Source organism: Zingiber officinale, chromosome 1B (genome assembly GCF_018446385.1).
Source record: "Zingiber officinale cultivar Zhangliang chromosome 1B, Zo_v1.1, whole genome shotgun sequence".
In the NCBI taxonomy this organism is placed as follows: Eukaryota; Viridiplantae; Streptophyta; class Magnoliopsida; order Zingiberales; family Zingiberaceae; genus Zingiber; species Zingiber officinale.
Window position 1 is genome coordinate 130,583,147 of NC_055986.1, and position 22,396 is coordinate 130,605,542.

General features: G+C 36.7%; 3 protein-coding genes across 5 annotated transcripts; 2 read left to right on the forward strand and 1 right to left on the reverse strand.

Moving 5' to 3' along the window:
• Positions 1–623: 623 nt before the first annotated feature.
• LOC121979277 (glycine-rich RNA-binding protein RZ1C-like) lies at positions 624–6,617 on the forward strand. 3 transcript variants are annotated; one of them, XM_042531246.1, is made up of 3 exons: positions 624–752; positions 853–992; positions 5,525–6,617. In XM_042531246.1, exons 2-3 carry the CDS (start codon positions 882–884, stop codon positions 6,332–6,334), a joined length of 921 nt encoding a protein of 306 aa, XP_042387180.1. In that variant the 5' UTR covers positions 624–752; positions 853–881; the 3' UTR covers positions 6,335–6,617. The 3 variants fall into 3 exon arrangements, with proteins under 3 accessions (XP_042387180.1, XP_042387189.1, XP_042387197.1); XM_042531255.1 differs by having other exon boundaries at positions 640–744; XM_042531263.1 differs by lacking the exons at positions 624–752; positions 853–992 and adding an exon at positions 1,828–4,263.
• Positions 6,618–7,285: 668 nt separating this feature from the next.
• LOC121979293 (conserved oligomeric Golgi complex subunit 1-like) lies at positions 7,286–16,555 on the reverse strand. Its single transcript, XM_042531276.1, has 6 exons — positions 14,313–16,555; positions 12,985–13,179; positions 10,254–10,558; positions 9,905–10,090; positions 9,322–9,499; positions 7,286–7,820 (listed from the first exon to the last, which is right to left on the reverse strand). The coding sequence occupies exons 1-6, from the start codon at positions 16,503–16,505 to the stop codon at positions 7,641–7,643; spliced, it is 3,237 nt and encodes a 1,078-aa protein (XP_042387210.1). The 5' UTR covers positions 16,506–16,555; the 3' UTR covers positions 7,286–7,640.
• Positions 16,556–17,025: 470 nt separating this feature from the next.
• LOC121979303 (purple acid phosphatase-like) lies at positions 17,026–22,025 on the forward strand. The gene is made up of 8 exons (XM_042531286.1): positions 17,026–17,338; positions 17,630–17,830; positions 17,971–18,082; positions 19,169–19,395; positions 19,762–19,900; positions 20,773–20,993; positions 21,389–21,510; positions 21,607–22,025. Exons 1-8 carry the CDS (start codon positions 17,153–17,155, stop codon positions 21,797–21,799), a joined length of 1,401 nt encoding a protein of 466 aa, XP_042387220.1. The 5' UTR covers positions 17,026–17,152; the 3' UTR covers positions 21,800–22,025.
• Positions 22,026–22,396: the final 371 nt, after the last annotated feature.

The window sequence follows — 22,396 nt, forward strand, 5'->3', positions numbered from 1 at the left end:
CTAATAAATCTTATTAAATAGATATCAAACTTGGAATAAACTTCAACAAAAAATATACACACTTCTTTTCTTAATCATTTTTTATCAATTGATTATTTTTTTTATTAAATACTCTTATATAACACGTTTAATTATATATATTATAAAATTTTAATAATTCATCGTAAAATATTTTTCATATTATTTATTAATTCAGATAGTTGACCTTAGTCCAATTAATTTTGGATGAGTAGTTCAGGTCTATAAATCACTAAGTATAGATAAATTTTTTAAATATAAATCAGTCTTGACATAATATCTAATGTCATCAGTCGTTTGAATTTTATGAACGATAAAAAAAATACTCAGCGTGAAATTTCAACTCTAATTACCAGCACACCATACTCCAAAGTATCAAATGATATATTTTCATATGGTCAGTTGAATTTACACATGCTCTCGTATGAAAATTTTGATCATCCCTAACCATCGGACAAAGACGTCCAATTTACTTTCCTTCGGAACGTACTGTGAACGTCGCTGGAATTGGGGCATACAAATAGTATATTTAGATTTATAAAAGTATAAATTATATTTGGATCGATTTATTAAAAGTTAATTTGTTAGACAGTTCAAATGAATTCGGACTATCTTAATCATCAGTGTACCGCGAGGCATCCTATTCCATAACCGACGCATACAAAAAAAGTGTCCGGCTATTGAGCGTCTAGGTTTTGCTTTTACATCTCGCCGAATCTCTTCGTGGTGAGTAGGTAGGGTTTCCGCTTCTCGCCGTCTCTGGTTCCGCCATCGGGGCCGACGTTGGCCAACAAATTTCAAGTCGTTTTGGTTTTCTGTGATTCTTTTCTGTAGATTCTCTGAAGGAAGGATCCATACACGCAATGTCGGCGAAGGAAGATAACCGGATTTTTGTAGGAGGTTTATCGCGACACACCACGGAACGGCGTCTGGAGGAGGAATTCAGCCGCTTTGGGAAGGTTATTGAGGCCCAAGTATGATCGTCATCTCTTCTTTATTTATTTATTTATTTATTTTTAATTTTCGGCTATTGAGCTCTTTTTTTCCCCCCGCAATCGAAGGATCTGTGGAAAAACATGCTTTAGTTAGTTACGAAGGGAATTTGAAGACTCCTAGGGAAGGAGTTTTGGGGGGAAAAAAATTCTTTCTCCTTTCTGGAGAAGTAAATTTGACGAAAGCATTTCACTAGGGTCTTGAATCTTGAGTTCAATGGTCGCCTTTATAGTACAATTATATATAATAACTTTCTGCGGAGTTTCTGCTAACTACAAGATTTCCTTAACAGATGTTTTTGATCAATGAACATACAAACCATCTGGAAACGGGAAAAATCGAAGATTTTCTTGTTTGGAAAAAGTTGCATGACATTTTTTTAGTTGATCTGCTTGATTTGTGCCTGTTCATCTATGTCTTCAACGTTTACTTCACATATAGCAATATTTTTGGTCTCTTCACTGAATCTAACTTTCTTTCCTTCAAATTTTTTTATATCTTTCAACAAGTACCTACATGACATGGTGAGATGCCTTGGCTTCTCGGCTTTCACAATTTTAATCCTCATCCAAGTTAGTTAGTCCATTTGAAAGATGCCTGTTTTAGTTTCTCCATGCTTGGTGGCATGCAGAAGAGGGTTGTTTTAATCTCGGAAATGATTGACTTATAGACAATCTTTTAGTTAATCTGTCCAGAGCAGCCTGCCATTCATATGTTTTGTTTTGTTCTAGCTGATGCAACACTTGGTTTTGAAAATTTAAATAGCAGATTCTACTCCTTGGTATCCTTGAAGAGATAGCTTGAGCTCTGTTCTTTGATTTTTGAGTTATGGGTGTTGATGCTATGAAGAAATTTTCAGAAACAAGCCAAGATTAAGATGCACAATTGCAGGTTGTAGAAACTTTTACTGTTGTTAAGTGCTTAATGGATTGCCTTCAGATGATAGAACCCTTTTTGAAGTATGATCTTTTGGCTAATGAAGTGCTCGGTCAAGCAAGAATTTTGAGTTGAAAGTGAAGATGTGATATTGATCTTACTGAGTTATTGCCATCTAATATCATGCACGATAAGGATATGCCAGATATCAGATGCTCAATCTAATGATTTGGCTTTTCTGCTAGCTAGCTAGTGTAGCATAATGGTCATCTCTCATCTTCATCGTTTCTGCTGAGAAACTGACTGAAGTGTTTTCAGTAGCTGACTTAACAATACACACAGGATTCTTTATGAGGGTGTATCTTTTGGCTTCTTAGAGATGCTCTATTTTTTTCCTCACAGATTCATGTCCAATGTCCAATAAATGCCATGCCCTTTGTCTTAGATTTCTATATTGAATCAGGTGCAGCTTTGGTATGTTCAGTGTTCAGCACACGGAAGAATTGCAACTACTTTGTCACCACTTATTTGCCAATGATTGTTTGGTTTTTTCCCTTATATCCTTGTTTAAGATTTCATGTCAGTTACAATGACGTGGGAGTGCAAATGGAGAGTGCTATGCAAAAGCTGTCTATATAGATGAGGCTTAACATGTCCCTTTAAGTTCTTGATTAGAATCAAACTTTTTGATACAATTAAGTTGGTGGAAGATGGTACCTGGTAACATATTATCACTATTGGAAAGAAAATAATGTGCAATTCTTCTGAAGTTGGAAAAGGTGTAGAAATGATTACTGCTTAGCTGCAGGCATTCTTGATTCTGATTGGTTGTACTTCTTGACTCTGATTGGATCAGTGTCTCCTGTCTTAAAACAGAACAATACTCAACAACAACAACAGCTGAAGGTTAAAAAGTTGACAAAAACAGCAGCAACAACAAGAAGCTCCAGCTGAAGGTTGAAAGGGATGGTTGCTGAGCATCCAATTTGTTAGATGCCGTTTTCAGTCTTTCTGCCAAATGCTACTGCATGAAACTAGAAGTCTTAGAAGATTACCCAAATAGAAAAACACGTGTCTCTCTATATCATGCTTATCTTGATTCCCCTATTTAACTTTGCATTTTGCATCAAATTGCATATTTTACAAGTTCATTGTATCTTTCTTTCCATTTTGACCTTTTAGCTGTTACTAGTCTTCTAACTAGAAGCAGTTGGTTCTTCTCCATTTTGTGAGATGCTTTATTTAGGACTTGTCAGAAGTTTGTATTCACATGGTTCAGTATGACTGGTATGAACATCACAGTGTGGGACTGGTATGAACACCACAGCATGGTACCACTATTGGTATTTCAATGTATTTTCTTGTCTGCTAGATTACGACTTTGGGCAACCCTAATGACCCTTGATGAAAAAAGTTCTTGCAATTTGTATCATCAGGGTAATTGTTTCCTCATTTTAGTTTGAGAGACATAATCGTGATTCCAGAGCTGCTCACCCCTTCATATGCTAGATTGATTCTTATACAATACTAGTACCTCTTTACTTTTGTATTTAAGGTTGATTGCTCAATAACCTGTAAATGTGAATCAGTTGACTTATTGTGGCTAGCCTATCTAGATGGATTCAGGATGCTGTTCCATTTGGGACTTGTCAGAAGTTTGTGTTCACATGGCCTAATATGATTGATCTGGGGAGTGCTTAATACCACCATTAGTATTCCCATATAGCTCACTGTTTCTAGATTAGTTGTTTGGTCAATCCCTTAATGACCTTGCACTGACAAAAGCTATTTTTTGGCGTTTGCACTCTTTCTAATCTTGAGAGACCTGAATGAGAACCGGAAGTGCTCAACTCTTTGTGCAGTAGACTAATTCATCATATGGTAGTTGCACTCCACTAGCAGTATTGCCTATGAGTTTGGGATGAACTGCTGGATAATCTATCAATGTGAATCAGTTTGAGGCGGCAAATTTATATGACAGTTGTTGTGTTGCTTTCTATTGCTCCCCATTTCAGAAGATCTGTGTTAAGATAGGCACAGCATAAGAATTAAGGCAATCAACTCATTTACCACATCAGACTTACAAAAGATCATCTGAAGTGTTTCAGTTCATTTTGTTGACCGATACCCAATTTGTTTTATTGCTCTGTAAAGAATTTTTTCACTGGGTTCAAGATGAAGAATTTACATGCAACATGCTTTTAAACGCATAACAGATGTATATATTGGGTAGAAGAAGCTACCTACATGGATTCTTTACATGTAGCCTTTTTTTCTGTTTCACAATAAAAGATTACTCAGATGTCTGCATGTATCTCATTGTGTATGTAACATATGTGGTGATGGATCTTCATCAGTATCATATGCCATTAACAGGTTAGTGGCGTTATTACATACATTTAAAGTTAAACACAATTTTTTTGGTTTAATTTTTTTGCCAAACTGACATTATGTGCACAAGTGACATGATCTTTACACATTAACTTGTGCATCATTCTTGGCATTAATAGCTGGTTATGTATGTGCGTGAGTTTTATTTAGAAATGCTTATTTAGTAGTTTTCTTCATGCTTTTTCATTCTGCACAAATAGCATAGTGATTTCTGTGCTAGCATTGGTAGTCATTGGTTGCTATTGATTCATATCAGTGCAGTTTGGAAATGAGATAGACACCAGCCACTACTCTTACCAATAACATTAGCAGTTGCTACCAATACCTGTAATCTTGCATCTCTAAGTGATTGATAATTTTCATTTTTCATTTTTCATTCTTCACTCTCCTTTTGTATTTCTGTTATGAAGTTTACACTCAGTCTGTGATAATAGGATAGTCTCATTACATCTTGTATCCTCATTTGTTAGTAGTATTCTTGTAATTGGCTTAAAGTTTATGTATTGGTTGTGGGAACCCAATACTATGATTACCCTTCATCTAATGTCACTATGAAAACATAATTTCATTGATCCTTTTGTATATCATGCAGGAATTTCTTTATTAATAAATAGTGAGGGTTAATCTACATTCAGGTATTGAATCTTTGTGGTGTATATTGATGGTTGTTAACATGACCTTGACATTTGTAAGGTCGTCATTGAATTGACCAAATAGTGTCTTATTTCTCATATTATTTCTGTTTCTTAAATGGTGTTGGTGCACCTTCAAACATTGAGGACATTTTTTTTTTTGCTATGTATCTAATGCATCCAACTAAATAATTGGTCAGTTCATGCTGTCTTTTCTAATTTGAACAGAATTTGTAACTGGAAAACAATCAAGTAAAATTAATATTTATGCATTTAAATGTCATTGCTTGCTTGAAGAAATGATGTTCTCTTCCCCTGTTTCTTGCTTACATGGAATTCTATACTAATGCTGCAGAATTTTGGTTATTTTCGTCATTAGCATTAAAAATGGAATGAATGGATCTGGAAGTTGCCAGGAGGATAATGCCCTAGTATATTGCTAGTATATGCAGTCACTATCCAGATTGTCATATGGTTTTATTTCGTGTTTTCCTAGATAATTTTTCCAACTTTAACAAGCATGTTACCTGGCTATTTTCTATTTACCTCTTATAGGAATAAAAATATGTTTCATCTAAACTTCTGTCAGTTTTTATTAGTATTCTCATGTGTAGATCATGAAGGAGAGAGATACTGGTCGCCCTCGGGGATTTGGATTTGTGACATTCTCTAGTGCGCGTGCATCTGAGGCGGCCATTAGCCAAATGCATGAAAATGAACTAGACGGGCGAGTCATTTCTGTGAACAAGGCTGAGCCTAAGATGAGCACAGATATCAGCCGCTATGATGGTGGTGAATACAAGTCCAGTAGCAGAGGAGGCTATCGTGGTGGTGATGGGCCACCACCTGCAGCCCGTACAGATGAATGTTTTAAGTGTGGTCGTTCTGGACACTGGGCACGTGAGTGCCCTTCCGCTGGAGGCGGCAGTGATGGCCATTTTTCTTCTCACGCCAAATTTGGTGGAGGAAGTGATGGTCGAGGGGGGCACAGTCGTTATAGTGACCGCTACATGGATGATCGTTATGACGGTGGTCACTATGGAGACCGTGATCGATTTGATAGCAGAGACAGCCGCTATGGTGGTGGTCGTGATAAATATATGAATGATCGATATGGGCCTCCAGGTGATGAATTTCAAGGTGATAGATATCGAGGGGGACCTGATCATTACCCACACAGTGGATACAACAGGGAGAAGAGCTACGAGAGGGATGTTCCTCGTGGTGGAAGCTACGATAGAGATCCAGCACCAAGGGGCAGCGGTGGCTATGATCGGGACGGACCACGTGGCGGTGGAAGTGACAGATATGGGACTGGTGGGCCTGCTCGCTACAACGGTGGTGGAAGTTTCAGGCAAAGACATGGGCCTTATGATCGACCTGGTAGAGGAGGACGTACATCATCTTACGATGTTCGGTACTGAACCTTCTTGGTTCAGCTGTTAAACTGCAGTTCTCTCCAAATTGAGCTTATGGTGGATTAGGGTATCATGTGACGGTGCAATGATTTTGTCAGTATCTGAGACTTGTTGAACCATCTTGTTAAGACTTTGGAATCTGTCTTCTCAAACTGTAGCTTATGTAGATTGTGCTTCATCTGGATCATTTGTATCCAGCAGTCGTTCTGAGTATGTTTCTTTACTTTTCTTAGCAGTTGAGATGATAATGATTCACTGGCGTGATCAAATTGCTATAATTTGTACTACAGAATGTCTGGAAGTAATCTCTCTTAGAAGCTGGATCGTTAAATTGCACTTCAATTTTGATTGAGGCATGCTTTCTCGGATTTCTCTTTTGTGCTGTGCAAGTCAATTGGCCGCTGAAGATCTTAGTCCAAATAACATCACTCGATATTTTTGAGATGATAGGTTTCTACAATTTTGCTGCTACACGATTGCTATGAGTTCACAGGAGCAGAAGTTTACAGAGTGTTCATTTAATTAAAAATGCGTCAAACAAGATTAGACCAATTTATTTTGTCTTATTCTTTTATTATTTCGATTCAGTTATCTATACTTGAAAGCTACAAAAAAAAAAATGCTTGATATCAATATTCAGGAGAATTATCATACCAAAGAAAGCTATTAAAATTGCGATTTCGTTTGTGATTCAAAAATATGTAAGGCGTCGGCTACGAGGCCACATATAGCCTAAGTCTTCCACGAATTGATTCTGATACCAAATAGCTTTTGAGATTTGATTTTTACATCAAATGTGTTCACAGGGAAACGACGGTGCAGAGGATGAAAGAATTAATAGTGCTGTGAAAATTTAATGCATTTTTTTAGATTGGGCTTGATATCGAAAAAAAAGAAGTCCTTACTTTTGACGCTGTAGCAAGGCTAAAGGTTATGTACTTCCGATAACCAGGCAAAAAAACAAATGAATTTTATTATTAAATATATAACAATGTCGCCATGCAAAATAGGAGCAAAGCTCGACCACAACAATTAGTATTATTCGGTCCTGCCGGAAAACTATATATATATTTTTGATGATACTGTGAATCTTGTAACATATACAACTCTGATCCGTCAACTTCCGTACAAGTGTTCCAATTCCCATCGCGGGACGATGCGAACACAGCTTCCAATGCTTGGGGCCACCCTTTAACTGCGAACTGCTCGTGCTGTGAGATGTGTTACAGCCCATGTGACACTGGAAGTAGCCCCTCCGACCAGATGGATTCTGTTTATCTGAATACCAATTTCGATAACGAATAAGCACAGGCTAAGGGTCAAACATGGCTGCACCTGATGTAAGAGACGATAGAAGCCCTGCTGCAGGGCCAGGAAGAATGTCACCAAATGTTGACATGGCAGCCGCAGATCTGTCTTTGAGCCTACCAACTTGGCCATCAGAAAGCATAGAACCCCACCTGGAGGTACTCTCTCCAAATTTGCTTCCCACCTGGGCAAAGTTGTTAGAATAGTACATAACCTTTAATCTTGCTACAGCGACAAAAGTATACAATCCATTCTTAGTATCGTATACAATCAAATCTGAAGGTAGAGTGATATGTAAATGTATACAATCCATGTTTAGTATCGTATACAATCAAATCTGAAGGTAGAGTGATATGTAAATGTATATGAATAAGACTTGTAAAAGACTCACAACAATTAATACAAATTATATTTTATGTAATTTATGAAAAACAAAAAGATTCATTGTCCTTAGCATTAAACTTAACTCATTAAGGAGATGTTGAATGTTGAAAATAAAAGAAGGGGAAAAATCAAAAAGATAATGAGTATTGAAGATCAAGGAATTCGACTATAAAGGACATGGGGAAAACATAAGATAAAATGAACATGCTATATGAACAGATTGGTGGTATAGACATGGATGCAGAATTCTAGTGATAAACTATGGTGTTGAAAGGGAATATTGGGATTTCAGAAGCTCGACACAAGTTTTAGGCAAATATTACACCAACTTTTTACCCTACTTGAGCTTCATGGAGATGTTTTGATTTTGTTGAATGCGATTAGTTATATATATTAGTTTTAGTTTCTAAACAAAATGGCAATGACATGGTTGCAATTCTAGAAGAAAAGACGACAAATATTTATTTTTCAAGACGTTGCATCAACCTATTTTTCCTTCATAAATCATGATAATCTCAGCGTGTCAATTTGGTGGGAGATAATAATAATTTATATATTTTAGGTTTTAAAAAATATTCCAAACAAGATAGAAAAATTTACCAATTTGGACTATATGATTTATGATTGGAAAATTATAAATGATTCACACTATAAATCTCGATTTGCAAGCCTTTATAAGGGGTACACAGCAAATTCAAAACCTTCCAAGTTATGGAACATAAATTGTCATGAATCTCAGATATTCCCACAGAGATTTGCTATAAACTAAACCATAAATATCCAGGAGTAAAGCAATAGTCATAAACTCGCTGCTATTTCACCTATGATACATTATATAATGAGAAGATGAACCAAAAAGGCAAAAACACAACAAGTTTAGAAGTAAAAAAAAAAATCTGACAGACAAAGGAGTCAATTTTATATTCATGCATAGCTAGATAGAGGGAAAGCTTGGATTGTGAGTGTTTATTCGAATAACCTATCATTTGTGACACAAGACCTAGGAAATATGACCAAGTGACACCTTAAAGCCTACAAAGCTAATTCCGTACATTATGTGAAAACTTTTAATTGAGAAATTAAAAAATTATTGTTTAATTTTATGGAAGTAACCTAAAATCGCTGCACTTATAAAGAAACCTAGAATAAGATGGAAGGATGACCGATATCAATTTAATATGCAACCAATGACATTTGTCAGATAACATAAGCATAACATTAAAATGCAAGGAGAATTTGTTGTAAACAAATATGCTGGATTATGCAATCTTATGGAAAGTGATAATTTCCTATTAGTGTACCTGTGTCATGATAGACTTCAGCAATGGTGCAGCAATTCCATAGTTTGGACTATCATCAAAGTCAGGCTTTGGAGATTGTTCACCACTTCCATATGCTTTCCAGGGGCTCCTCATTGAAGCATCATCAGAAGTCTGCATCGCTGATTTATGTAGATTTCTTGTGGATAATGCAGGAGCACTGGAGAGAAAATTTCTTATCAGAACCACACCATAAGATAAATGTAGTAGTACAACTACAAACATATCACAAATAAACCTAAGAAGGAACGAAGCTACTTTTTCAAGGAAATATGATACCAAAAGTAAATTTGATTTGCCATATTGATTTGGAACTTTAGGATTCGTTTACTTGGATGGAAGATATGAGGGGATAAGGGAAAGTGACACAAATGATGAAGGTCGTCCATTTGTAATTTGCCAGTTTCTCTCTCTTCCTCTACTTTCCATCCAAGTAAATGGACCCCTTTTCATAAAAAAAAGAACCCTTAGGGAGATTGTGATCCTGCAAAAATTACATTCTACATTCCAGCTTCATTATCTGCTTTGTTGTAGGACACCACATATTAGGCAAAGAAAAACTAACCTGATAGGTAGGTATTTAAATCGGGGAACTGTGGAACATCTCATAATGTTGGAACCTGTGTTTGACTTTGTAGGCAATTTCTGAACGGTCTCAGTGTACATACGATTAAGCTGAACTAAGAAGCCAAAAAGGACAGAATATCGCTTATATGATTGTTTCTCATTCTCCCAGAGGTAAGGCTCATACCTGCAAAATATTATAAGACAAATGTCCAAGACAATTAACTTAGCATTACATGTAACCTTCAACATGTTATCATGTATTAAAATCACAATGTTTGTCTTCTTATGGGTTTGCTAGAGTGCAATGATAGCAGAAAGGGATTCAACCAGAACTAAGAAGTGCTTACGTAGCCCAGTCAATTGGATCCAGCCTCTTTGTAAAGCTATTGATTAGTTTTGTAATGGCTGCCACATTAGCACAATCAGGCTTGTTTTGTGTCTGTTTCCATCTCAATGCCGGTTTTAATGTTTTAACTTTTGGTGAATCTTCTTTGGCATTTGATTCAGAACCGCTGACAGCAGAGTCTTTGCCTCCAGAGAGAACATCAGCAATGAATTTTAAATCTAGCAAAATCTGCAGTATTCCTTTATCTGAGACTTGAAATTCACCATTCTCCATGGCTAATAAAAATCTTTCATAGATTTCAACCACCTAATGACAACATTTAATAAGGACCAAACAACTTCAGAGCTATCAAAAGACAGTATTAAAATAAATATGTTCATAATTCTGTTTACATGAAAGAATGAACACTTTATCTGACCATTAGAATTAGCAATCAGTAGCATTTACAATGTAAAATCACTTGTACTGGTTGGGAAAAAAAGATCAGTTAATATTACATTTGTGTCACCTGAAAAACTCTAAGTAAAATAACAAAGCAACCTTAATTAGCTCTCTACTATGTCAGGAATAAAACAAGGAAAGTAGACATTTAAAGCTCTAAAATCTTGTTTCTGTGCTGAATTTCTAAATGAGATCAATCTGGTCCTGACTCCTGACTGGTAAAGCATGTGCAAGTACAAGATGGTGTAGACCACACCTATCAAGAGAAGGATAAGGATGACTAAATACTAAGGAGAAGAGGAAGAAAATCAGGAAGTAGAAGAAGAAGACTCAGGAGATATACTTATTCAGCTATTCCCATCCACCACAATTTCAAGCTACAGTTGTTTCTCACTCTCAAGAACTCCACTTGCTGCTGGTTCCTGACCACCAAGCTACCGCATAGATTATTCATCATCCTTTATCAAGAAAATTTCTAGAATTTCCCTCTGAATCTGATGAGCTTGTATATCAAGGTGGAGCGGTTGTTTTGACATTGTTCGCATTTCAGCATGTGCATAGAAATACGGAAAAACACAAGGGAATTTGATTCTATGGACACATACAAAGGTATGTTTATGTCCTCATTAACTTCTCAAGTATAGACATTTACTCAGCATTTTGTATGCTAATAAGCCATACTTGGTCAGTTTTTTTGACTTCATATTGCATCCTAAAGAAAAACTTAGCGCATGGTGTAGATGTTTTAGTGGATTGATCCTGTAGTTGCTTATTACTGCTGTTATCTTTCAGATGTCAGGCAATCTCAAGAACCACCCTGATCACTTTACACATACGTAGGGAGTTCACTGGACTGATGATCACTATGATGGGCCAGGTCTATGATACTTGACAATGGATTTTCCAATCATAAAAACTTTCGAGATCACTTCCTCCACTCCATAACTAAAGTGCTTATGATAATGGAACCATATGTCTCAAAATTGGAAAATTTTCCTGAATACTTAAACTGAGGTTTTGTCCTTGTTTTAATCACTCACTTTGATCTGTGAAAAGTCATCAGTCTTTGACTTGAACTCTTAATGAAGACCATGCTTCCAGCTTAACTTGAGATAATGCTAACCATAATTCTACAACTTTTCATTCTTAGAAGCCTAACCTTTTAGGATAAGTGAACATCAAATCAATCTTTAGCATTTTAGAATAGATATACAGAAATTTTAATTTGAAGCTGCAGAATCTCATCCTATGTAGAATTTTCTGTCATCACTGAGTTGATGTACAGTTGGCAGACATAAAATGCACAATAACGCATTGTTGCTGTATTACTTGACAATACAACCAGGTCAATACAGTGAACCATAAATGCTGGCAAACATTTCATTCATTAGTTTAAAGATTTAGATTGAGCTTCTGGGCTACAGTTAGAGAGGTGCATCTTGCATTCTTGCTCATACATTAATTTGGAGGTCAATTCTTCCTAGCAATGTTCATGACTTTGGTGATGGTTCATTGGGAGCTAATAGGTGCAGTGAAGCAATCAAGTAACAATTTCATGTTGGACAAAACAGACTAATTTTGTGTTAAAGCTTAGAGTTTAATTATGTGTTGACTAGCATGACATATTAGACTCAAGAGTCTGATCACAATTTAAACAATTGAAAGCAAAAAAGAAATTGGTGCATCCTTGGTAGAATTTATGCTGTCAAGCTTCTTATGTAGTATGCTAGCTTTGTAGCTGCTCCTTTGATCAATTTTTTGGAATTAATCTATGGTCTTATATATTTTTTTTCCTTACTTGATCTGGGTAAAAATCAGCATAGAATAATTTTTGGCACTGTCTATTTTTTTTTTTTTAATTTTTAATTTTATTTTTGCATTGATTTGAAGTCTGATCTAACAATTATGTGGAATAATTGACTAGTCCTATTTGAGCAATTTGTTTCGTGTAAACTTATTAAACTAATATAATGCATGAGTATCTAGACTGGAGTACAGTTTTTTGGTTGTTTTGTAGTTTAAATAAACACTGATGATAAAATCCATATTATCCAGATATCAAGAAGTACATGCATCCCAACAGAACCAGCAAACTTAGATGCATAAAGATTAACGACAATGAATATCAGCAAAACATCTTAAGTTTGAAGTTGAAACAAAAGCATATCACCAACCACACAGGTATAGAACATGTTTAAAATGTTCTAAATAATATTCCTGTAAATGGTAATACATGGCACATATTGGTGTAATAAGATCAATACATAAAGTTAAATGATGGAGCAATATACCTTCAGTAAAAGTTTCCAAGCAAACATCTGTAATGTATATCGATCAAGAATATGACCTCCGATTCTGTGAATTTCTAAACAAGCTTGAAAGAGAATGGAGGTGATATAGAGTGAAGGCATAGAAGGAAGAGAGATTGTCATCTCCAAAGAACCTTCCTTGGAATCATTTTGTTTGATGTTAGTCACTTCCCAACCCTACATAAGAAATAGTTACCATGTAATTCAACCAGACGTTTAGCTAATTATCAGTTAACACATATGCCAAAGTTTAAATATAAGAAAACAACAGCATGATATAACTTAAGAGCATGTGTAGCAACTAACTTCAATGAAAAACTTCAACAATTAGCTAAACATATAGCTGTGTTACAACTTCTTTCTTTTGGTCTCAAAAAGCAGTGTGTTATTAACGTGCGATCCATATAAACAATCTAAAATTTTAAGCATAATCTGATTCTTTTTCTACATTAAAAGCATAAAAATTTGCAGGATTCCTTGACAGTTGTATTTTATTCATTGCAAAAGGTGGTGACATCTGATTGCTAATGGAGAGAATTAATGCCTTTGAGAGTTATCCTCCTCGTTTTTCACCTACTCATTGTCACTTTTTCTCACTCCTTATCTGACATCTCAATTTAATCTCACATGGTCTGGCACTCTGGCTACTAATGAAGCTTCATAAGTCTACATGAGTGAGCTCCTATTATCTTGGGCTTAAACATTTTAGGCTGGTGGTTAGGCATGATAAGTTAATAGATTAATGCTCCCATCCATATGGGTTGTAACACCTTAGCTCTCTTTGTTTTCATTTCGAAATGAGTCTGGCAGAAAATGAGAAGACTAAACAGCATTGAGGGAATCTTCGACAACCTTTGCCCTACTCATCAATGCAAGAACAAAAGCTAACTGAAAGATCCTTTCTCTTCACTGAGCAATGCAACTAGATTCTTATCAATCCAAGAAACATAAGATCCTCTTTTGATTACTATGCAAAAAAACTTCTTAGGTTTCCTTCTATCACAAACAACTAACTTAAATTCGATTGTCATAGTAGTTCTGTAATGTGGAAATCATTTAACTTAATTAGAGGTCTCTACCAAGTTCTTGTAGGTTTCCTTCAACCACAAATAATAGTAATAATAATAATAATGAGAAGAAATGAAATTCAATTTCCTTAAAAGAGTTGAGCATTTGAAGGAATCTTGACATTTTCATATCAATTTACTTGATTTCCTTTCAATCTATGCTAGAAAACGATCTAGTAATAAGGACAACCACATAATTATTACTATTGAAAACAAGCCAGACATTGAACAGGGACCATATACCTGCAAAGAAGTTGAAGAAGATAATGCTTCATCTTTGACAAAATCCTTAGAAAGAATTAGTGCTAACTCATTGCACAGCCAAACAATCCATAGGTCATGAGATTTGATGCGCAAATCTTTAAAGATTTTATTGAGTACCTCAAGCTTTGGATTTGAGGTTTCATCCAATGCAAACAATGCAGCAGCAGCTGAAATTGTCTGCCTTCTAGGATTATCAAGAAACTGTCTCCTAGGGCTTTTAGAGCTGTTGCTATGACGGGGAGAGATTGGAGAATCAAAAAATGCTTTATGTTTCACAGGCAGAGGAGATGATGAGAAGCTAACAGAGACTGCACCAGGAGAGTCTTTAACCCACTGCCTTGGGGAACCAAGAATTAGAGGTATATGACTCGAATCGTTTTGTAATGTAAACAAAAGGCGTCCTATAAAGAGTGATCTGTCAATAAGGACAGCGTGTGGTAACTCCTTGTCCTGTGTGTCTCTTTCCAAAGCAGCAGTGAGCAGTGCAAGTTCATCTTCAAGTTCCTTTAGTAAGACAGCTATGGTGCTGTAACATTTTTCTTGAAGATATGGTGCCAGTTCTTTCAACCTCAAAAAAGAATTGTGAGATTCCACATAGCACAAAAGATCTTCTAGTATGGTTTGATATTTTCTGTCCAAGGCATCTCTAATCCGACTAACTTCAGGTCCAAGATATGCATTTAGGCTACTGTTGAAGTCATTCTCATAAATTGTTGGCTTATGTGCATAAAGCAGTCCTGTTTTCTTTTGAATTGGTTCTGAGAACCAAATTCCACCATCAATTGACAGCTTTCTCAAATAAGCTTGTGAATCATCTGAGTCATTTCTGTATGTAGTTTTCACAATAGCCTGGATAGAGTTCCGCAAGTTGATATCTATGTTCAAGTTTGTAAACTCCGAATCCATGATCTCTTTCATTCTTCTAGTAAACGCATCTTCCAGCCTATCCTCTAAGATATCTTTTCCATTCTTCAGGATAAGTCCACGAAGCTGGTCCCAAGGGGTCTCAATGTCAGAACCAAAGACACTTTTCAGCCAATGTTCCAAGCTCTCTTCCAATCCGTCTCGATCATCCAAAGTATAACGAACCATCTTTTCTGCAGACGCAAGGCCCTCCCCGCTTGCAATTGCATCAGTTATACGTTTACCACTTGCCCAACTACCAAAAATTTCCTCACAGCAGTTACCTAACCAAGAAGAACAGGTCCCCGCAATAAAATCTGGTTCAAGCAGCACCATGGTTGCTTCCAATTTCTCCCGATGCGACTTCCAGAGCCTCACTTCGTCCTCAGGATGAGGGATTGCACCAAACAGCTGTGTCCCAGGGGGAGACCCAAGCACCATTTTGTAGAATAACGGCATTTCATTCAGTGCTAGAAGAAAGAGCTCGCCCACTTGGCCCAAGCTAGATCTGATCGTCCTAACCACATCACATAGCAAGGAAGAAGAGGAATTAGAATCCAGGATGCCACCTACTAACTTCTGCGAGATCCACGACCTCCTAGAGTCCAAGAAAAGGCCTAGCACCTGCTTCGGGTCAAGATCGTCAATGGTGGCCGCAGCAGCTAGGGCATCTGCGTAGGCGGCGACGGTGAGCCCTTGATCGATCAACCTTTCGCGGCTTCTTTGAGATATCTGGGACTTGAAGCCCTCAACAATCTCCCATTGATGCCGAATAAGAGGAAATTTGGCAAGCAATTCCCCATCGGCATTGTTAGTGAGGAGGCCGTAAACTTCGTTGGCACGGAGGTATCGGCCGGAGGCCTCAAGTAGCATGGATTCATCGAGGCAGCCCCAGATGTTCTCCGGGGTGTCGATGAGGTACTTAACCCGGGCGGCAATGCTGTAGACGCGAGCGCGGGCCGGGTTAGAGGCGACGGTGGGTGAGTCGGGAGCGGAGGAGACGGAAAGGGAGCGGAGGGCGGCTTCAACGGCAGCAAGATTGGAGTCGATGGACTCGGACGAGGTGTGAATGAGGAGGATAGAGTCCGCGGAGTCGATGAGATCTCGGTAGCTCTCGCCGACGAGCAGGCGGAGCTCCTCCTCCTTAGCCTTGATCTCCCGCCGCGTGGTTGTCTCTGCGGCGCGGATCTCGGGAATCGGCTTGGAGCGGAAGAGCGTATCGGCGTCGCGGGCGCCGCCTCCGGCGGACGGAAGCGGAGGGGACCGCATGGAGACGGATCTGAAAGTATAGCTGTGTAGGGGAGGGGGAGGACGCACGTGCTGAAGGAAATATAGCAAAGAGGTTAACAGCGCCCGCGTGGCTGTGTTTACTTTGAGGGAAGGAAATAGAAGAGAAATGAAATAGGATACTTTTATTCCATTTTAAAGGTTTTTCTCTTTTTTAATTATGAGAATTTAGGGTGGGATAATTTTTTATTATTATCATATTTAATTATTTTTCTTCTCTATTTACAATGTATTTCTTATAATTAAAAAGTGGAGAGAAAAATTAAAATGTACTTTCTAGCCCTTAATAATAATAGAATAAACATTATGTTTTTTTCATATTATTTTAAAATGTTGGTAATTAAGGCCAAAAGGATAATTTGAGATTTTGAAGGGCATTTTTAGAAATGAGGATGGTTACCACGTTTCTGCGTTCTCACCGCGAGCAATAACCGCATTCCGATCCATCCGACTATTTATTTCGAAGTCGATACCTTTGCGCCAATGGGATTCCATCGTTGTTGCTTTTACTCCTACGCGCAGCATCTGCTAGGGCATATTCCACTGTCTTCTTCTTATCCCCTTCCGCCTCCTACTTAACAAGGTGGCCTGTGGCATGGAGAACTGGGGAAGGAGTGATCGATTGGCAGATGGGGAGGTGGCGGCAAGCTCCTCGCCCACTCGGGCTTCTCTTGGCCGCGATCTTGGTGGGAATAGTGGGTCGATGCGATGGAGGGATCAGCAGCGCTTATGTGAGGAAGGCGGAGAAGACCATTGACATGCCGCTCGACAGCGATGTGTTCCGAGTGCCGCCGGGTTACAACGCACCGCAGCAGGTGAATTCCTATCCCTTTTTTGGCCGAAGTTGTCTTTTTTTTTAATTAATTTTGTATTGGCTATTTATGCTTTGTTCTACTCTTTTTTTTGGTAAACTTGTTCTCCGATTTCCCCCTTTACACTATTGATCTTCTAGCCCAAGTTGCAGATTTGATCAAAACATTTGAAGTTTTTTTGCCTTGCCGATCGATGCCCCTTCTGCTGTGGTTTCGTTTTAGGATGGATATAACTCCTCTAGCAGAATAGTTTGCTATATAATTTTTAGAAACATTTCCCTTTTGTTCATGAAGGTGCACATTACCCAAGGTGATCTTGATGGCACTGCCATGATCATATCATGGGTGACTGAGGATGAACCTGGCTCCAGTGAAGTACTCTATGGGACTGATGAGAATAATCTTGATTTATCGGCCGAAGGCATATATACTCGATACAAGTTTTACAACTACACCTCAGGCTACATCCATCATTGTACTATCAGCAATTTGAAGGTTATTTGAATTCGTCTATTTGGTGCTCTTTTGTGAATTTATCTGACCAATCATACTTGCCTATTTCAATATGTATTCTTTACTAGCGTTTATGTTGCTCTCGGTGAAAATTTTGGTAACGGTAACATGTTTCTTTACAGCACGATACTAAATACTACTATGCTATTGGAATTGGAGATGCAATTCGAAAATTCTGGTTCATAAGTCCACCTGAAGTTGGTCCAGATGTTCCTTACACTTTCGGTCTTATTGGTAATTTTGCTTATAGGATTTTAATTCATTTTGCTTGTAGGATTTAAATTCATGTTGGAGAGACCATCAAATATTCTTCTATCTTTTTGTCAAAGGTTCTCATCATAATAACTTCAGTTTTCTTTTTATAAATCAAAGTGTTTTCCTGTATTTCATGCTAGTAGATTTGGCTTTTTATTGACATTTTGCACTCAGAGATTTTCCTTTTGCTGATGATTTTGTAAATAGATAAAAATTTGATGTGTTTTGATAACCATCCTAGTAATATCTACTTACCTTTGCTTTGACTTGTATCTCATTTGACGGCCATTTGACTCCATTATAATTGTATAAATCATAGTAGATAATTGAAGATAAAACAGCTTTCTGTCCTCAATTTCTATAACATATTTTAATCCAAAATGCAAAAATTCTAAGTTCTCTACAATTTGAGCTGGAAAAGTAAAACCATAACGAAAGGTAACTGTAACATTTACTTGTATTACCTAGAATAACTTTGTCAGGTGATGTTTCTGTTCTTTGAGATTGTGTAAAATTTGATGACGAGAAAATTTTTTGATGTCAAGGATATGCTTGATTATTTTGGGCGACATGATTTTGTTGTTCACGGTCATGTCGTTACCTGAATGAAGTGCCCTAGCTAGTTGTAGGTTCACTGCCCTGTTCTAAAAGTCCTACATTTTCATTTAGGGAGTTTCAGAAAACAACTTAATACACTCTAGACCAGTTACCTACCTTGTTACACATGGAGACTTCAGATCCCCTTTGATCTGGGCACAGTGATTCTCATTGTTATTTAGCATTCGATCTTTGGAAAGGAAAGAAAATCTAAACTACAGTTGTACTTCATAATCTGTTATTTTTTGTAGGGTTAAAGTGTATATACATTTGTTGCTTTTCTTGCAAGCTCAATCTGTGAAATAGTGGCACAAGCAAATGAAGTAGTCTTTGATATTATTGTGTCATCTTTTGGTAGTTTAATCAGTAATAAATTAGCGAAATGTCAATATCATAGTTTCTGTTGTTCCTAGAGAATTCTTGCCTGACTATATCTTGTTTTTCTCTATTATTTTGTATGAACTGCAGGTGATCTAGGACAGAGTTATGACTCTAACATCACTTTAGCTCATTATGAGTCAAATCCAAATGCACAAGCAGTTCTATTTCTTGGTGACCTTTCTTATGCTGATAAATATCCATACCATGACAATGTTAGATGGGATACGTGGGGGAGATTTGTCGAGAGAAATGCTGCATATCAACCTTGGATTTGGACAGCAGGAAATCATGAGATTGATTATGCTCCAGAACTAGTAAGGAAATCAGAAACACCATTGATACATTATGCTTGATTTCTTGACACTCTTTGTACACAATTTTGTTAATTTACAGCTAATTGTAAGGGATTAGGAAATCAGAAAGATATAGATAAAATAAAATGGTTCAAGGAAAAAATTATTTCTGGAGTATTTTTGCTTCATTGTTCGCTTCAAGTCAATGAGACTAGAAGAGATTATCTCAGTCAAACAGGCCTCAAACAGCATGACCAGCAGAAGGACATGTCTGAGGGACTAAATTAAGGATAATAAGTGATATTGAACCTCTTCTCTTAGTCTATTATTCATCAATCTTTCCAGGGTGAAACTGGAATAGATGATACATTATACCAATCTTTACAGGGTGAAACAATACAGTTTAAGCCATACACGCACAGATACTGGACTCCGTTTGAATCATCAGGCAGTACAGAGCCATATTGGTACTCTATCAAGATGGCATCAGCACACATTATTGTTGTGGCATCATATTCAGCATATGGTATGGATAGTAGATGCTTTATAATTGCATTTTTGAAATAAATTCAAGTTGAAAATGGGAAGTTATAAGTTCTCATATCAGACTAAGTAATACAAAAAGACATTATTATCTTACAGTGACATCAGTTATTTTTGCTTGCTTAAAAGGTTAATTTGAATTTTAAAGATTTGCTACTGCATTTTCTTTGTCCCTCCTATCTTGAAATCGTTTTGTAATTTTTATTTTAAATGTTGACTTCTAGCTAAAAATGTATGGATATCCGGTTAGAACTGGAATATAAATATGAGTTTTCCATACTTCTGTATCTTTCTGAATTTGGTAATTGCTACTCTGTAAGTTGTATCTTACTTTAATATGATGGACAAAGACATTTGATTTGAAATTCCTTCCACTTGGAGTGAAGATGTTTTTCCATTTCCATTGCCTACATTTTCATAATGTAAGATAAGTAGATCTCCATTCAGATTTTACATTTAGTGAGAAATAATAGTCTAGGTTAGTTTTTCTGGTATATATATTTTTTTAAATTAGCATCACAAACATCAAGCTGAAAAGCAATTAATTAGCTTGATCAAAAAGTTGAGAAAATTAGTGAGACTCAGAAGTTGTTTGTATGCATTAACTAGTCTTTTTCTTCACCTATGATAATTCATTTGATGCACTTTAATTGCACAACAACTGAAAGTTGTATTTTTTGACGTTTTGTGCATTTTCATGTTTTTTCCCTGAAGTTCATGTTATTGTCTAGGTGGATATACTTGTATGTATTTTTCACTATATCTGCTAGTCAATGACACTAAACCTTAGGTTTATTTTTCTTTGCCTTTATTTGCTAGAAATCCCTAGTATTCACTATTTTTTGCATTCAACAGGTAGATACAGTCCTCAGTTCAAATGGCTTGAAGCAGAACTGCCCAAGGTGAATAGGAGCTTGACACCATGGTTGATTGTTCTAATGCATGCGCCATGGTACAACAGCTACAATTATCACTATATGGAAGGGGAATCTATGAGAGTGATGTATGAATCATGGTTTCTCAAATACAAAGTTGATGTTGTATTCGCTGGTCACGTCCATGCCTATGAACGTAGTGTAAGTAGGCTCTATATGCCTGTCTTTTCCCTATCCCAAGTTAAAGAATATGATATCGTATTTTGTCAGCTTCCTAAGCTTTCATACAACATGTCTTAGGAAAAAATCATCTATAAAGAGTTTGAATTGAGCTGCCATCAGTGAATTTTCATGCAACATAGATAATTTTCCTTCGCATTAGTGAGTTAAAAGATATTTATTTTCAGAAGTGTGGATTTCTTACTGCTAGATAGATGATAGGAAACGTACTTTGCATATAACCAATACAAATGTACAATCAAGTTGTTTGGTTTTCTAAGTTAGTTCTTGCAACACTATGAATTCTTTTAGTTGTGTGACTCACTCCAAAGTATTTCCTTTAGCCTTTTGGTGATGCGAGTTTCCTGCTTTTGCAGTATAGAGTATCGAATATCGCTTACAATATAGTGAATGGTAAATGTGACCCAGTTCCTGACGAATCAGCCCCTGTATATATCACTGTCGGCGATGGAGGGAATCTCGAAGGGCTTGCTACCAAGTAACTTTCTGCTCATACCATATTAGCATTCTACTACATCACCAATAGCTTCTAATTTTCTTCTCAACTGGTGTCATTTTTGCATATGGGGCATAGTATGACACAGCCGCAGCCAAGTTACTCGGCTTTCAGAGAATCAAGCTTTGGCCATGCTATCTTCGAGATCAAGAATAGAACACATGCTTACTATACCTGGCATAGAAACGATGATGGAAATGCTGTCGCTGCCGACTCAATGTGGTTCTACAACAGATACTGGCAGACCGCTGAGACGACTTCAGCCGTGTAAAGTGAGCCAGTAAGAACTTGAAGGTTTTATTCCTGTAAACAAATGACAATATCGTTGTGAAAAAGAGATGAGAAATCACTTGTGGCATTGTGTTTTAAGCTCTCAGGAGTTGTGTAAGTATATAAGCATCCCGTAAGCCAGGAGCTATATGTTTAATTTGTTCATGTAAAACAGTCTTATAACTGCTACTTAATCTCAAACAAAATATTAATCTCTTCTATGAATACAACTTAATTACAGTGATATAAAGAAGTTGAACTCCGTTTGATTATGTTCAAGATTATGCTTTTATCTTGTCAAGTTTCAAAGATACATGTTCAAACTTATTTGTTGAAAAGTTTGTGAAGCTCGAGATGAGAGCTATTACTGAGTTTAACTAGATATAGAATTATGTTTATAGTATAATTTAAAAATGATTCAGTAAATAAAATTTATATTATTTTCTCTTTTGATGCCATTGCTTTGCTTGAGAAGGGGAGTTTTAATATCTTTTATAAATTATAGATAAATAAAAACTACAAAATTATAAGATCTAAAAAAATTATATTTAAATATATCAATATAATACATGACACATAAGATCTAAATAAAACACGT